The sequence below is a fragment of the Eupeodes corollae genome, chromosome 2, assembly GCF_945859685.1.
Source record: "Eupeodes corollae chromosome 2, idEupCoro1.1, whole genome shotgun sequence".
In the NCBI taxonomy this organism is placed as follows: Eukaryota; Metazoa; Arthropoda; class Insecta; order Diptera; family Syrphidae; genus Eupeodes; species Eupeodes corollae.
In genome coordinates, this window is record NC_079148.1 from 151,301,394 (window position 1) to 151,319,178 (window position 17,785).

Sequence of the window (17,785 nt, forward strand, 5' to 3'; positions counted from 1 at the left end):
CACATAAAAAGGCGTTAAGTCGCAAGAACAAGCGGAATCAGTTAACAGAATCACTTCATGAGATAAAGTTATCTCTAGATTGAATAAATAAATATTTCAAATTCACAGAAATTATTGACAAATCCATTTAGCCAGAAATCTGCTTTATTCCTAAACACAATTATCAAATTTCTCTTTGAAATTTTGAGAACAGATTTATAATTTTTAAAGTTAATTATCACAATTAGTACCCGTGGCATGATGGTTAGTGAGTTGGAATGTCATGCGAGAGCTCTTGGGTTTGATCGCTGCCTGTGCCACCTTAAGTTTTATCCACGGGTACTACCTCTTGCGAGGAAATAACAAATTCTCCAACAGTAATTCTTGTCATGAAAAAGTGCTTTCTCAAATTAGCAGTTCGGATTCGGCATAAAAACTGTAGGTCCCCTCCATCCCTACAATAACTCGCACACAGGAATGGTTGAGAGTTGTAAGTCTCTAGGCCCTGGTTCTACGGACTATTGGGACACCTTATTTTACAATTGCGAAGCGTTGCTTTGAAGTCAAATGTTTCAACACAGGTTGACATTTTTAAATGTCAAAGCAAAGACCATTACTATCAAAAACTTCTGACCTCCCGTAAAAAAAAACCCACATCACCGAATTGACAGTTCTACGTTCCTCAAGTTCCTCAAAAAGTCAAAAACATGCAACTTCTCTCAAATTTTGTAAGTTTTTAAACAACTCGATACATTTTGGGACCGATATATAAATTGAAGTTTCAGTATTCCATTTTTTCGCCTTCTAATAACTGTCAGAGCAAAATTATCACGGTCAACTTCTCTTAAACGGTCAAAGGTATTTCATAATTAGTTAAACGTCATTTGTTTCAAAGAATATTACCGCCCTTTGTATCAATACCATAAATTTAAATTTTGTCATATTTAACAAAGCTTCTCCACATGCGATAAGAACTCACCTAAACCTTCTTTATTCACACCCTTTTCATCGTACTATTTATATAGTCTGAAAGAGTCCCTGAACAACTTGTGCCGTGATTAATCCCAACAATCACCGATTAAAGTAAATATTACTCCCAATGCGATCACACTGATTGTTTACTTTCAACAGCAGAACAGAGCAGACCAGAGTAGCGCAGCGCCGCCGCCGCCAACGTGCAGCGTGCCTTAACTCACGCGACTTCTGTGTAAACTCGGCCATAAGTAAACATCGTCAAATAAAATGGGCTCTGGCGGACTGGCGTATTGTATATCTTCTGTCTGTAACTGCTCCGTCTGTCTATTTTTTTCATTTTTTCTGGATATTTGTTTGCATTTTGTTCAATGGAGATCGGATATAGACAGGGAAAGGTCTGCCTTTGTAAGTAAAATTGAATCTCAATGCACTGCAAAGCGCTCAGAGACTCAGACAAGACAGACAACTTGCTTTCTGTTCAATTTGTAATTATTTTATTCCTTATTCAACGGAACAAACAAAAAGAAGAAGATATGCATACGCCTCCCTCATGGGGTCTCAGGGATAAGAGTGCGTCACCTTCAATGCCTATAATCTCATTGCATGTAAATCGAAATTAATTATACAAAAGTTAACAACAACAAACAAAAATTTAAATAAAAATAAATATGTTTAACCAAACACGAAAAATTCTTCTCATCAAAACATGCGATGAATTAAAATTCTCGATGAAGGAGCACATTCTCGTTACGTTACGCGTGTAGGTAAAAGATACTTTTTTGAGCTTGAGAAAGAGAGAGAGTCAAGGTGTAAATATTTATTTAAGTATTTAATTTAAATTTAATTCTTTTTTTATTGTTGTTGTTTTAAGGGAAATTGCCTACTTTATGGTTGAGTGGTTATGTCGTTGTCGGCTCATCATCATCATCGTCGTCGAGTCGTCGTCATTGGAAGCGGCACCGGCGGGCGATGGCCAATAATCACCCACCCTTGAATGGGGATAATCATAATAATGTATCTTAATTTATATATATAAAACATTTTTGTTCATTGAATTTTACCAACCATATGATTGATTGATTTTGACAGAATTATTAATGGTGCAATTCGATCTATACAATAAGTTTCTTTTTTATTATTATTTTTATAATCGTCTTTTTTTACAATATTTTTTGTTTTGTTCTTTTTTTATGTTAAGGGGGTATGGTGTAAAACGGTTTTCGATAGCATCTCTTTATTGTTAAATTGATTTTGTATTCACAAAAAAGTCTGCTTATTTTTGTATATTTTGACAGTGACAAGTGAAGACTAAGTGATTTCATACTTTTTTTTGTTTTGAGTTAAAATACAATAAATTGGTGTCATTGCTAAGTAAAAAAGATACAAAAATTGTTTTACTTAACATCAGACAAAACTTAATTTACATGATAAATAACAAGTAAAATATTGTGTTGTGCAAGAAATTTCAAAATTTATGACAAAACAAATCACTTAAAGCTCGTCGTCTTGAACTTTCATTTTTTTCTGCATTTTTGTACGTGGTGTGCTTTGTTAGTTTCAAAAATTGTTTTCACTTTTGTTAAAAATGTAGCAATGAAAGGGTTTCACATTCATAATTTCGACTTAAGGTCACGTTTCACTATTTTAATGTTTTGTATGCAAAGAACTTGAGTTATAAAGGGTCAGAAATCGAGAGAGTTTATGTGCTTAAGAAATAGTCTGAGCGATTCCATGCTCTATGATACATTTCTTTTGAGAAAAAAGATCATTTTCAAGAAATTATCAGCCTATAAATGTTGTTTAAAACTTGCACAGGTTGTTTTTTAAGAAGATTGAGATGTTCCGATAGCTGTTGCCTACAATTTAATAGTAAAAAAATTAGAATTTCTGTAAAAAAAAGGTTTAATAAAAAATAAATATGTTCAAGTGAAGTCCATAGAGCAATTCGTCATTTAGTGACAACTTTATTTCCACAGGTTTTCTGTTAACTGGCCTCTTCGTCCGTACAACCTTACCCCAATTTTTGGTTTTATGAAGCAACTCTTGACGCATTGCAAAGTGAGAACATCTACTAACAGACATAAAACTATCAAGACCAAACATTAATAAACGTTTTCTTCATGATTTCCGAAGTGAAAAGTAAATCTTTTTTCTTACTCAATATTTTTCACTTCAAAGGATATTTTAAAATAAGTTTTCTTGGCCCAATTTGATAAAATTGTTCTGTTTTGTTCGAAAACAGTTCTTAATTGTTTGAATATTGTTTTAATTTTGTACGATTTAAGAAAACAATCGTGAATGTTCAAAAAATAAAGAATTATAAAGACAATATCGAGTTTTTATCAAAAATAAGACAAAGAAAATTGGATATAATAAATTGAAAAATTCCGTTCTTTCTCCAAAAGCTAAAAATTCCAGAAACTGACTTAGTCATCCTGCAGTATCAGCAAGATTCAATAATCTATTTCAAGTTTTTGAGATGTTTTTTCCATTTCTTCGGATTTGATTTTTAGATCAATACTTCAAATTCAAGAATGTTTCCAATACAATTAAAATTAGAAAAATGTTTGAATCTATTGAGAATGTTTTCCTATAAAAGATGTACTTTCAAGTCAACTAACAAAAACATTTTTAACTTGTTTGAAACTTTGAAAATTATTGGAAAACCATTTCTAGAAACCATGGAGAAGCAAATTGCTTAAAACATTTCATTTAATTTTTTACTCGAAAAGCATTTCGCATCCAAAACAAAGGACGTAAATCAAATAGAATTAACGTCAAAAAATGTTGCCCATCTTCAAAAACCATGGAACGTGTAACCATTCAATTTTTTGATATTGGAAAAAACGTTTCTATTTCAATAGGTCAAAGTATCGAGGTTTTTTTTTTAACGATAGCTTCAATTTAGCACCGTTTTTATACACAAATTGGTTTATTTACACTTTGACTTCAAAACCTTGCCTTTGTTTCAAATACAGAACAAAAATGCCACTGATTTCTAACTAAAATTCCTTCCCATCTCATAAAAGAATCTAAAGTATCAATTTGAATCATTGAACTCTCAGATATGTGCATTTACACTCCTTAAGGTTCTTCAATTTCAAACTGAAACTGAAACTTAAACTCAAACCCAAAAACCCAAACAAAATATGCTTTGAAATAAAAACCCGAAGTCCTCAATAAAGGAATACATACACACTTCACTTTCTCTTTCTCTCTATCTCTTTCAAATCAAATCAAATTGAATTGAATTGCATATCACATTTATCGTCGTAGTCATCGTCGTGGTCGTATCGTCCTTATGATTCTCAATCTTGTATATATAGACATTTTGCCTAACCTGCAATTGACATCGTCAAAGGACTCTCTTGAGCACACACTTTTACTACACTTGAATTTTGGTCCTTTACACATTTATGTATGTGTGCAGTGCAGGGATATCTTGTATCTAGTGTGTTACTTGATTGCATCACGCAAGGCTATGATATCAATCATGGTAAAAACCAAAGTGGATTTAGTGCATCAGAATCAGAAAGACGAGAGTGGTATGTATCGTATTCGGTGCAAACGAACTAAAGCCAACGCAACATATAGAAACTCCTTCCTTTTTGGTGGTTTGAGGGGGAGTTGGGATGAATGCGTATACTCACAAGATACATATGAAAGGAGCAAAAGGTGGATATTTTAAAATCACAGGAAACATATACACCACACCCACCCAATCACCACCTATTTAAGGTTCGTCCGAGAAAACTGCACATTGTGCATCAATTGATCCGAAAGAACAACGCCCGTCCGTCCGTCTGTCCTTCCGTTTTTGTTTCTCCAGCGTTGCTGCGTTGCGTTTCATACGTTCGTCCCTTCGTTCGATAAATTCGTTCGTTCTCTCGTGTTATCGCACTGAAACAGAGAAATAATTGCTGAAAATTAATCATCAGAAATGTCCTTCCTCTTCCGTTATCGTCCTGTCCTCGTCATAGATCGAGTAGTAGTCGTCCACGCCACGGATGGACGGACGAACGACGAAAAGGACGGATAGGAACACACTTGGCCGTCACCGTCACCGTCACTGCAGTCGCTTCGGAGGATGATTTTCGAAAATTGATTGCGAATTTTGTAGATCGGAATACGTTAGGCTACCTTACATACCATATACTCAATACTCATCTCCATTGTGCTGCTTTCTGTGAGCTCTGTAAAATCGTTTGGAGGTTAGTTGGAGGTATGTAGCTTGATGGAGAGAAAATGGCACAGAAGTGTTACATTGCTTTCGCTAGGTATTCAATATACAGTCCTATACGTCCTAGAATACTGATGGGCTGGAATTGAGGATGAGCACGACAAACGCAGCCATGGATAACTGCAGTGGCACTTTATACAAGGCCTTCTGATGCCTCAACCCACCTCCTCCTCCCCCCTCCCACAACGTCAATATAGAATCAGATGACTACTACAAGAACGGTGAAGAGCTGACGTTGATGAGAATCGCTTTTGTGTGCAGCACTTCTGGATCAAGGATTGCAAGAATGGGGCTTGGATTTCCGAGCGTTTCCTCATTTTTGTTTTTATTTCGTTTTTCGTTTTCTTTTTTTTTTAAGTTCTTTCTTTTTTTTCAATATTTACTGATGGAATTGAAAGTTGCCTAGGATACTGACTGCGAGAGAGAATGTCAACAATTTTTGTCATCGAGAGAATTGTGCACTGTGCAGGGCTTCAGATTGAGTATGGAGCTAGCTAGGACGCCTTATGGGATGAATTGAATGGATGGATGTTCCAATGGAGATGTTTCCTGCGAACTTTGACTCTAATCAAAATTGCCAGTTCAGCTTGTGGAACAATTGATTGGGTGTACTTTATTAGGGAGATTAAGTACATATATACAGGGTGGTACATTGGGAAGGAGGGAGGGGGATGAAGGGGAATATAGTTGACAGAAGAAGAATTGCAAAAGTAGGTGAATAGAATTATTTTTTTTGCTATGCATTCACTTCCACTGCACTGATGTCGTTTCTGTCTATCAAGTAAATTGGACTCCGAAAGAGAGGCGAGGATCTTTAATCGATTTCAATTGCAAGTGTTTCACTTCTATTCTTCAAGTTGAGTGTACTCGTAGACGTATAAACGTACAAACAATGAAAAACACACAGAAAAATGCAATTTATGGTTTTTTCGTCATTGATTGGTGTCGTTGTCGTTATTGTTCAATTTTAACGACACTTTCACGAAATATTTCTTAGAAGAATCGAAGAAGAACAAAGGAGCAATTACTTCGAACACAGTTAAAAAATAGCCCATCGTAGACCAAAATGTCAAATAAGCTATTTTTACTATTTGAAATATGTGTTTTAGTTGAAAACAGCAAACAAATCAAACATACATCACGCTTTACTTCATATTGAATAAAAAAATGATGAAAAATATCACAGCAATTACAAAAATCTTCAAAACCAATGTGTTTTTAATTAAACTTTATAGAACAGCCAATAAAAAGCTACACTTTAACATCACACCCTATTAAACCAATTTTCTTTCAATTAAATATTGTGAGCAAATTCCGTCACTTTATTTTATCACTCTTCTCGAAAGCTAAAAAAAATGTTTGTTCGTTTTTAAATAAGAATTCAACAATTCAAAAATTAAAAAGAAGAAAAATACAGATGTCCATTGAAATAAAGAAAAAAAAAATATTTAAATATAAATAAATAAATTGCACCCGAGGTCAAATTCATTTACAATGAAAGTTTCAAGTCATATAGGAGGCCATATTGTATTATCATCTCATGATGAGCAACGCAGTGTTTAATGTATTTTTGTTTCTTTTTGAACTGCATGGGTTATTTCTGTTTTTTGAATAATTCTAGTATTACCATATTGAATGGAAGAAATTTAAGTAAAATCTTGATATTGAAGGGAATTTTAAATCAACTGTTTTTGAAATAGAAGAAATGTGGGGAAAACTTGGGTAAATTAGAACCTTTATTGGATTGGAACCTATCTTCAAAAACTTAGCAAGAAAAATTTAATAGTTTGGGGCGAAACTGAAATAAAGCTTTTTAATAAATTAGCAAATTTGGCAGATCGACTTACTTCAACTACAAGACTCAATAATTTTTCCTAAAAATGGTCTTCTAGAAATTTTAAAATGTTTTCACAAAGTATTATGGCAGCGGAAAACCTGAAAGTACTCAATTTTTCAATATTATAATTAAAGGTGTTGAACAATTATTTCTGGTTTCTACTTCTAAAAACTATCTCAATACTATTTTTTTTTAAGTTAGCAGGACGCATAACTCAAGACGTCACTGTCAACAATTACAGACATCTACCGATTGCTGATAGTTTCTTCGCTGTCACAAAAAAGTTGTCTTTTGAGGCTACAAGAGAAGTTTCGTTGGTTGTTATCCATGGTTTGACAGTTGTCAATGTCAAATTGTGTTTACTTTTCTATGCAGTTCACGATTTGGAAATTCAGCATGAATCGTTTAAAGCCCGAACAACTCTTCGAAATTATTGAAATTAACTTTCAAAAACGCAAATCTGTTCGTCAAGTTCATACAGCGTTTAGTCCATTTTACGGTGTTTAGTGATAAAGCAGTTTTTCTATTAAAAAGCTTCGTCACTAAATAAAATTATTGCATATAGAGCAAAAGTTATTCGGAAGCCATTAACGAATCACCATTACATCCATTAAATGTTGACTGTTTGGTGTTAGTGAAACGCTGGCAGTATCATTGATACTTATTTATATCGAAATATGGAAGAATCTGCTATAACAGTGTATTGCAAGCGTTTTGAAGGATGCTGACAGATTTTTGTTCTTAAAATTAATCAGCTAAACAATTAATAGTTCCAACAAGGACGCACTTAATTCTCAATTCGGTTATATCTTCATTTCTAGAACTGATATCTTAATTTCTAGAATTGATATCTTCATTTCTAGAATTGATATCTTAATTTCTAGAATTGATATCTTCATTTCTAGAATTGATATCTTTTTTTCTATAAGCGATTATTTTAGCTGCTTCTCTCGTTTATACCACTTAACGCCACTTTGTATAGGGCTATTTAAAACCATTGGCTTATGCCGACTAAAAGCAAGAATTGGAAGTCAATATTCAGGCCACCATTGACGCTTTTCGCCAAATATATTAGAAAAAAATAGTAAAATTTTGGACTGATCGAATAGACTAGGTAAGTCGTAGCAGTGACGGACTTCTACCAAAAGTCATATTTAAAAAGAAAATGCATTGGAATTTTCTGCTGGATTATAACAAAGAAACATTTATTTCACTCATGGTTCTGAAAATACCTGATAGGATGTCAAACAAACAGCTGAAACTTATTTACACACTTCTTAAAGACGTCGACTTTCCTTTTATAAAGTTTTAAAAAATATATTTTGCAAAATAATCTCAGTCTGGCAACACTCGGTATATATAAAAGAAAATTATTCTTATTATCTGTTTTTGTCAGCCTTCATTTACTTGAGCGTTCAACGAGTCAGATAGTTTTTTTATTGGTAAATTTATTTTTTGTAAAGGCCGATTTCAATGAGTACGTTCGAGTTTACGTATCTTCATTGTTGTTGTTGTTGTTTGACTTGTATATTTAAAGAAAGAAATAAGATGCTAGTTTGTAGATGTTTTATTTGTTTTTTTTTTTGTATTTGTATATTTTTTTATTTTTGTTAATTCAGATGACGACAACGACTGTACGAAGTTAAATGGCCAAGAAGAAGACCAAGAAAAACAACAACAAGACATCGTGAAGAAAGACAACAATCCATGATGATCATGATGATGATGATGAACAGAACAAAATAGACATTCCATTCGATGTGCGTTTATTTTTGTTGCTGCTTTTTTTTTTGTTTTTGCTTGGTTTGATATAATTTCGCCAAGTTACGCATCGGATACGACGACAAACGACCGACGAGAAAAATGTATCTCATGGATGCCCAGTAGGTCGGACATGTGTTTTTTGCATCCAACAGACACAAAAAGAGAGAATAAAATTAAGGAAACAAAGAAAAAAGCGAAAGGGTTCATGTAAAATAAAATAAAAAAGATATATTATGTACGAAAACAGAGATGTTCTTTACTGTGAACATTTTTAATTGGCAGTTAATTAAGATTGTGAGAGCTATATGAGCTACATGTTAGTCATACATCAAATATGTGACCTTTGAGTATACAGAACTTTATTTCTGAAAACAAGAATAAGGAAAATTTCATGTTATTAAACTCTGAAGACACATGCAAATCTTTAGTTTTTGCAATAGTTTAAATAACGGAAAATACACGCTTTTGTCAGTAAAAACTTTGCCTACTTTTGACATTCATCGTACTTAATACAAATTTTGTCAGAAACATCAAATTAGCATTATTTAAAAAAAATTGCTTCTCTTCACCTTGAGTGGTACTTTAGATACCGAATTTCTAAATCACAAAACCTTTTGCGTGCTAACTTATTGAAATTTTGTCAGAACACTTTCTCATATCAAAGAAGAGAAACATAGACAGAGTGTTTGATAGAGTTTGGCTTCAATCAAATAAAAGCTTTTGGTATCCATGAATATGTTCCAACAGAACAATAAGTTTAGTATTGGATGGTTTCAAATTTGAAAAAATAAATGCTAGAATGCCTTAAGGCTCTGTTCTGTCTCCCAATCTCTTTTTAATATTTGTAAATCATCTCTTGTGCAACTTCTAACTTCTAAATTATTCATTTTTAGCGTTCATGATTTTACTCTCAATTTTACATATTCATATTCGTTTCTTGTTTCACAATCTTGTTTAAACTTGTTGAAACTTTAACACAGCTTACGCACTAATTCTTTATATTATATTCTCGATAGCTTTGATGGAGTTTCTTAGGGATTCGTTTTGTCTCCGAATCTGTTTTGCACATTCGTAAATGATCTCAAGTGTAACTTCTTACTTCTATTTCAATACCTTTTTTGTTGAAGATATTACCCTCAATTTTTAATATTCGTTTCTTGATTCACAATCTTGTTTTAACTTGTTGAAACTTCAACACAGCTTACGCAGTAACTCAAATCAAATGGGGTGGCTCAACAGTCCGTTGTGAACCAGGGCCTAGTGACTTACAACTCTCAACCATTCCTGTGTGCGAGTACTGTTGTCAGGAATGGAAGGGACCTAGTGACAATTTTAGGCTGAATCCGAACGGCTAGTTTGAGAAAGCACTTTTTCATGACAAGAATTACTCTTGAAGGATTTGTGAATTCCTCGGAAGAGGTAGTACCCGCGAAAATTATTTTTTTTAAATTAAGGTGGCACAGGCAGGTATTGAACCCAAGACCCCTTGCATGACAGTCCAACGCACTAACCATCATGCCACGGGTACTACGCAGTAACTCCTTAGATTATATTCTCAATAGCTTTGATGGAGTTCCTAAGGGCTTCGTTTTGTCTCCGAATCTCTTTGTCACATTCGTAAATGATCTCAAGTGTAACTTCTTACTTCTATTTCAATAACTTTTTTGTTGAAAATATTACCCTCAACTTTTCATATTCGTTTCTTGATTCGCAATCTTGTTCAAACTTCTTGAAACTTCAACACAGCTTACGGAGTAACTTAATTAATTGATTAATTGGGTGACGCAACAGTCCGTTTGAGAACTAGGGCCTACTGACTGACAACTCAGAACCATTCCTGCGTGCGAGTAATTTTGTCCTAAGATTATATTATTCTCGATAGTTTTGTCCGACGTTGTAGAATTGAGTGATTCGAAAACTCAATGCTGTCTCCTATCCTTAAAGTGTTGTCCAGCCTTAATTCCATTATTAATGACGGGCTTTTGCCACTGAGGAAATGAAATGACTTTAAGTATTCCGGGTGTACATCAAAGATCAACTTTTAGTGAAATAATCACCTATTGAACATTATTGAAAAAGCTGTGAAGTGTTAAGGATGCAAGCAATTTTTACAACTTCTGATCTGTAATTAACAAAGCCTTCATTACGTCGTAACTTAGGGAAATGCTCCTATATTCAGCTGAAGTCTTTTGGACAGAATCTAAGCAAAGAGTTTAGAAAATGAAAGACAATAGAACTATAACCGAAACTTTAACATAGCTCGAAAACTGCAGCAATGTTTCATTATTTTCGTTGTAATATATCATTATTTTATTTATTGTTTACATTACGACATTCATTCTCTTCAGAACCCCCTCCTCCCAAACAATTCTGGTATAAGACCAGCACTCCCATCAATGCCCATCAATTTACCGTTCAAATTTTGAAGTACTGTCAAAAATAGACGCTCTTTCAGCCGCACATCAAGAATTTGGAATAATTTAATTAACTTTATTTTTAAATCGTTCTTATTTTTCTAGAAATTTGTCAAGGCAAGTGAAACCCCTGCAAATTATTAAAAAAAAACCTTCTGGTCTTTCGTTGTTATATTGTAATTTTTATGAGCAATATTTTATCGAAGCAGTCAGTGCATTCCCCTTTCCCCCTTCTTAATCAATGTTGTCTTGTTGCTACTTTCAGGAATCTCCCTAAGGTCGATTTTAAACTAACTGACAACTATAGAGATTCTTTGTTCAGCCGCACATCAAGAATGTAGATTCCTTTACTGAAATTTGCTTTCCACCAAATTTTGTAATTCAGAACCTTTCGATTAATTTGCATGGGTAGCATTTCTTACTTTATCCTATTTTCCTTAAGCAGGATTTAAAGTGATTAAACAATAATAGAAAACTTGAAGTTTTGCATAAAGAAGCCCCAGTTTTTAACCTATACAAACAAAACTTTAAAAAAGGTAGAAAATTTCACCAAAAACACTTAAAAAGTGCCATATACTTTTAATAAAAGTGGAAAGAATTCTTATTTTGGGCAAGCTCGCTTGCAATCTTTATAAGTCCTTCTAAAATTATTTCAATGCAGGACTATCCCATAAGAGAACGAACCTAAAAAAGCCTTTGTTTATTAAATCTTCAATTCTACGAAATAACGTTCCAATTGGGACTCACAAATCTCTACTTTTATATACCTTTCTTAGGAAATTGAAACATTTTTAAAGTACTCAATTTGTATATACCTACCTACACAATATAATTCTATGAAGGACCATTAGTATCTTATCGTAAAAAAGCAATAATAATTTTGACGCCCTCAACAAAAAATATAAACTCATAAAAATCTATAAAACACAAGCTGATCATAAAACTCAGTTGAACGAACCCAAATAATAGGCTCTCTAGAAAAAGCAGGAAAAAATCACAAGCTCTTAAAAAAAGGACGACCAAAAATAAATCATGGCATCTTTCATATTTTCGGGTGTTACAATTCGTTAAACACATTTTAATTATGTTTTAAGTGTAGATGGCAAAAAAAAAGAAAAGCCCAAAAATATCCTACCATCCTCAATCACTCTTTGGTAAGCAGTTTTTATTTTTCTATCAATATAAAAAGACCGACCAAAAGACTATGAGAGGGTAGAAGAAAGATAGCAAAGAAAATTAATAATAATCCAAGCAATTTTTTGAAAATCCATTAGGTAGAAAAACGGTTGAAAAATTTCATTATTTATCCTTTTCTTTATTTTTTTTTTTTTTCAAAAATAAGAAAAATAATAATAAAAAATAAAAGGATACTTTGCTTCCAATTTCGTATCAAAAAGATAACCATTTATGAGCATTCTTGGCGTTCTTATTTTTTTCTGTTTTCTTCTTCATTTTCTTGGCAAGAATAACCCGGAAGAACGTACATAGCACATACATCCCTTACTTATATAACTGTATCTATCTTATAGTGTCGTGTATGTTGTCCAAACGAAAGAAAATGAGATATTTTTTCAATAAAGCAAATAGTGTTCTTCACACATAAAATCCACTCAAACCATACCTCACCTCATCCACCCCCCTGTTATCTACCCATACACCCACCTCACCACCCTCAAAACCAGCCCTTGTAGTCACAACATGAACATAGTCGTAAAGACGACGTTTTATCGAGTAGAAAAATTAAGCAGCAAGGACGTTGTTGAAATATAAACACAGTAAGGGAGAGACAAAATAATACCTAAGACACTCTTTTGGTGGCAAGCGACAAACTGACGGCTGTGATAGGGCGGGCGGACTAAAGTCGACGTTCGCTCTATGACGACGAAGAAGTGTTTGCATTGTATTTTGAAGATATTTTCGCTTTCAAAACGAATCTGCAATGAAAAGTCATGCGGAAAATTGGCTTTTTCTCTTCCAATATAGACCTTAATCATTCTTACCACCCGTCACAACGCCACACGACCAACGCTACCGCTTTGTGGGTGGTTCGAGGAGAAAACAAAGCAAGAAAGGGGATATTTTCTAACTCATCCTTGTTTAGAATTTCGAAATAACCCGTTTATCTGATGATAGCAGTTTTTTTCTTTCTTTTTGGTTATTCTTCCAAAAAGAAACACAAAACAATCTAAGCTCTGGCGCTATAGGGGGTTGCTTTTTGTTCTTTCTGAACGCGCGCGTCCGCGTCCGCTTCCGTTTCCGACGTCGCGTCGACGTCGTCGCGGGCCACCATTGTCGACGACGTCATTTGTACGATGTGCAACAATAATGGCTATATCGATAACAGATTTAGATCGAAATGGGACTGGGGATGGGGGATGGAAATTGTGTTGATTCAAGCACGGAACAGCAAGCAAGCGCCAATGATGATGAAAATTGACTTGGATTTATTGGCAATACGTATCGTATATAAATTTTGCTTTTTATTTGATTTAGTTTTCTTTTTTGGTTTGATCAAATTTATATTGAAGTTGATGTGTGATGGAAAAAGAATAATTTTCAAGAAAGATATAGAAAATGTATGATGTTAGGTATGCAAAGATCGAGTATGGTTGGGAAAATAGTCTATCTAAATTAGGTTCACTACTGATTGGCCAATTTGGAAGGAATATATCGCTTATCGCTATAATGACATAATGCGGTTATACATAATAAGATGTTATGGTTGCAGGACGTAGAGAAGAAGATATAGCGGTGGGTGAAAGAGATATTACAGATTTGATTTTTTTCGTAACAAAAATTTCGTGATTCTTACAGTTTGTGGATATCCGAAGATGGGATGATATTTGCTGCTGGGATTAGAGATGCTTACCTGAAAAAAATAGAAAAAAAAAATTATTTACAAATGTGATTAAATTGATATTTAAGGATGAAAGGTCACAGTACAGAATTAGGGGTTATTCAATTCATTGAAAAAAATGTATATATTACCAAAAAACGCTTGATGATTAATTTTATATCAAAGATTTGCATTGCTGGCTTATTACAAAAAGGTCTGTTATATAATTCAAGAGCAAACATAAGAAACATAGGATACAAAATTGAAAAAAGGGTTTTTTTGGTAAATTCTTTAGGAATTTTCTAAATTTAGAATTTAATTGCATAGGATTTTTCGAAAAGCCAATATTAAATTAGGAACAAGAAGTCCCAAAATAAGAAATAGAATCTTTATGGTTTAATTGGTACGACTTTTTGGAAAGAAATGAAAAATCTACAAACAAGACTAAGGGAGCTTCGGTAGATCAAATCCAGGAAATTAATTTTAATAAAGGGCAACGGCCTAGTCACTGATAAAGAATAGGTTCTCATTGATCACAGAAATCAAGCATCAGTGAGCGTGGTTAGTAGGTAGATGGTGGAGCGTCTCAAAACCTACCGCGTGCTGTTGTTATGTGCTTCTATCTACATATCTGTTTTTCTTTCCCTTCTGTTCTTCTGTCTTGTATTAATGTCTTGTGTTGTTATCACCTTACAAAGTCTACCCGCTCAATGTGCTGTGTTCTCTACTCTGTACATTTATGGGCAGAGCAGTATGTAATGTAATATAATTTTAATAAAATATCAACACTTTAAAAAAAAATTTGGTAAAAAGCTGAATTTTCGTGTTTCCTTAAATGTATCAACGTTAAGGAAGTGTAGAATTACAAGCGCCAAAATGCGTATTTACCTTCAGCTCCTTTAAAAATTTGTTTTAATTAGAAAACTCAATTTAACCCCCTTTTAACGCTTAATTATTTGTCCCTCTCCTTAAATTCAGGGTATTTTTTCAGGAATTGTTAAGGAAATAAAAATGCCAAAGTAACAAAAACATGCGTTTTTGTTAAAAAGATTCAGGATGAAAAGGCAAAATTGTAACTTTTTTTCTTCCTAAATTATTTTTTCCAATCCAACTAAATAATGCTTTATGACAGACAAAATTGTAAGGGGCAGCTTTAATTCTTTCTTATTAAGGACCGACACAGAATTCGTTTTGTTTTTTACTTTTAAAATATGTTGTTATCTCAAAAGAACATTCAATTCAACAAATAGTTACAAGAGCGTGTTTAGGTCAATATCAACACTGTTATTAATCGAAATTGGCTTTAAGAGTATGATTACAATTGCTAGCCAAATGTGGTTCAAATCCTCCGTGGTTAACTAAGGAAATTCTAGGAAGAAGGTATTGCAGAAGAAAGCAATACCTATCACTTTTTAAACGACGAATTTCTGCTCTATCTGATGGCTTTGGCTACCGAATGCTTCGTTCTTGTTGATTCTCACGATTTAGATTGGGTTAGGATATTGAGAAAGAAAGGTATGTAAAGCTGAATTTTGAAAAACAAACTTTATTTCAAGAAGTATTATGTATATGAACTGACATAAGTGTGGTCTTTGATACAAAAAAGTGGGAAAAATAGACTTTATTTGTTCCCTTTTTAAAAATAATAGCCTCTAGTTAATATAATAATTTTAACTATTAAACAGAATTTTATGTAGCAAAGCAATCGACACTAAAGAATAAATCCGAAGATTGTCAAAAACGAGAAAATAAATAGTAGGAAATTAAATTCTTATTATTTGTATTTGATTAAATTTGAAAAAGGTTCTAAACTTACTAGGAGAATGGGCACGATTTCTTATCGGAGGAAGAGGTTATTATGCAACTAAATCAGATAAATGTTCCGCTACTTTATGAGTATTGCAAAATCGCACTAAAATATAGATTAAGAATACAAAATGAAAGCTTTTAAATGAAGAAAAAATATATATAATTATGTATATGCAAATGTTCCACCAAAAACTTGTATTACAAATAGTAATTATACTTTATTACCAATCTGGCAGACGGCATTTTGCCATGCTATATAAACCATTTTTGTTAAAATTTAATGTTAAAATTTAATTATGAATAAAAATACTACTACTACTACACTAGGAGAATGGACTTTTTCGGATAATAATTGACATTAATAGGATCAGCAATTTGTGTTTAAATTGAAAAAGACATTTTTGCCTGTTTTAATACCTGAAACAAAAAAGCTTATTCTTCTTTCCAAGAACTTTTATGTGTTTTCAGCAATAAATTTGGGATTTTGTTCCTTAATTGCGTGTGATTTTTGTTTTTCGAAAGTTAAATTCGAATAAAACGCTTAAAAGATTCTGTCTCAAAGCAAATCACAAAAAAAAAACCCAAAATTCTACATACATTTCTAACCCGATCTTTTATCAAAGATTGCATCCGTTTTGTTTTTACTCTCTCCACAAGAATAAAAAAAAGAATTCGTATCTCCATTCATAATCCTTGAATGGTGAAATCCTTTTTAAAATCTTATGCAAATCTGCCATTGTTGCTGAATTTCTAAATTTTTATGTTTGCTTGTTTGAAGAGAAAAAAGTTGTGGGTTTCAAAACTCCCACACAGTGAGATGATGGCGGAACTCTCTGTTCTTCTATTCTTCTTCTCTCAATTTTTTGTTTCTTTGCAAAAGCTTTAATGAAGATCCGGCATAAAAGCCGCCACACAGTTGTTATTATCACCATCATCAACCCACCACACTTTGGCCAACAAAAAACACTTTTGCAACTCTGGGTAGATGTCATTTTCACGGTGAGTTAATCCCCACATCCATTTCATCAGCGTTTTATGAGATTTTAACGAGCAACAGTATATAGAGCCTTAGCACAAGGATTTCCACCCTCAAACCAAACAAAAAAAAACACACAAAATACAAAATGTATACTACATTGTCTTTTAATAATGTTCATGAAAAATTTGTCCAGGATCGAATGCGTTCAGACAATTTGAATGCAAATTACCAAAAGTAATGATTATCCTTATTACTTCACACAGGAGCTAAGAAATGGCTTTTTGTCGTTCTTTTTTTTTATTTTGTCAACTAAGTGCCTAATTTGGCTTTTTTTAGAATCGAATTTTGTAGTTCCAAAGGTCTGCAGATAAAATTAAATTTTTTATTTTGAACCTTTTTAGTGACTGCTGTCGAACTTGATGATGTGAAGAAGATAAAGTGTGTAAGTTTGTGCATGACATAAGTGAGTTTATTGCGAGTGGTGTGGATCCTCCTTATGGAATATTACTCTCAAAGCTTAAGTAAATTATATTTCAGATGGTATATAGTGAGGTATACCAACAACAACAGATCCAAATTAATATGCCATTAGAACTTGGCACTCTCTGGTTCTGGCTTTAGAAGCTCTTCAACAACACATCACATGAATATAAATTGACTTCAATTGTTTCTGGTCAACTTTTCATATATATAATAAAGATAACGACAAACGACACGACATAGCAACCAACCAAAAAACCAACAACAACAACAATAAAGCACCATGATACTCATGTACAATGTAAAATATTCATATACAGCTGTGGTAAAAAAAAAGGATATTATGAACTTTAGATAGTGAAAGAAATGATTTTGCAATAGAGTTGACTCCTGTTAATATGTCAAATTTCCAAGACATTTTCAAAACCCTGCCAGTCAAAAAAATTAGACCATATTCAAATTACATTTTACA

The 17,785-nt window shown here is 33.1% G+C and overlaps 1 protein-coding gene across 19 annotated transcripts in view; it reads right to left on the reverse strand.

Moving 5' to 3' along the window:
* The window catches only part of LOC129946217 (RNA binding protein fox-1 homolog 2-like), a 453,881-nt gene that overhangs the window by 191,645 nt on the left and 244,451 nt on the right, over positions 1-17,785 (reverse strand). For 16 of the 19 annotated variants that reach the window (XM_056056321.1, XM_056056331.1, XM_056056315.1 and 13 more), the window contains exon 3: positions 14,022-14,078. The exons of 2 other annotated variants lie outside the window; for them this stretch is intronic. In XM_056056321.1, the coding sequence (XP_055912296.1) occupies positions 14,022-14,078 (57 nt within the window). Of the gene's footprint in view, positions 1-6,331; positions 6,633-14,021; positions 14,079-17,785 lie in introns of those variants that run through there. One more of the 19 variants, XM_056056326.1, reaches the window with a different exon arrangement.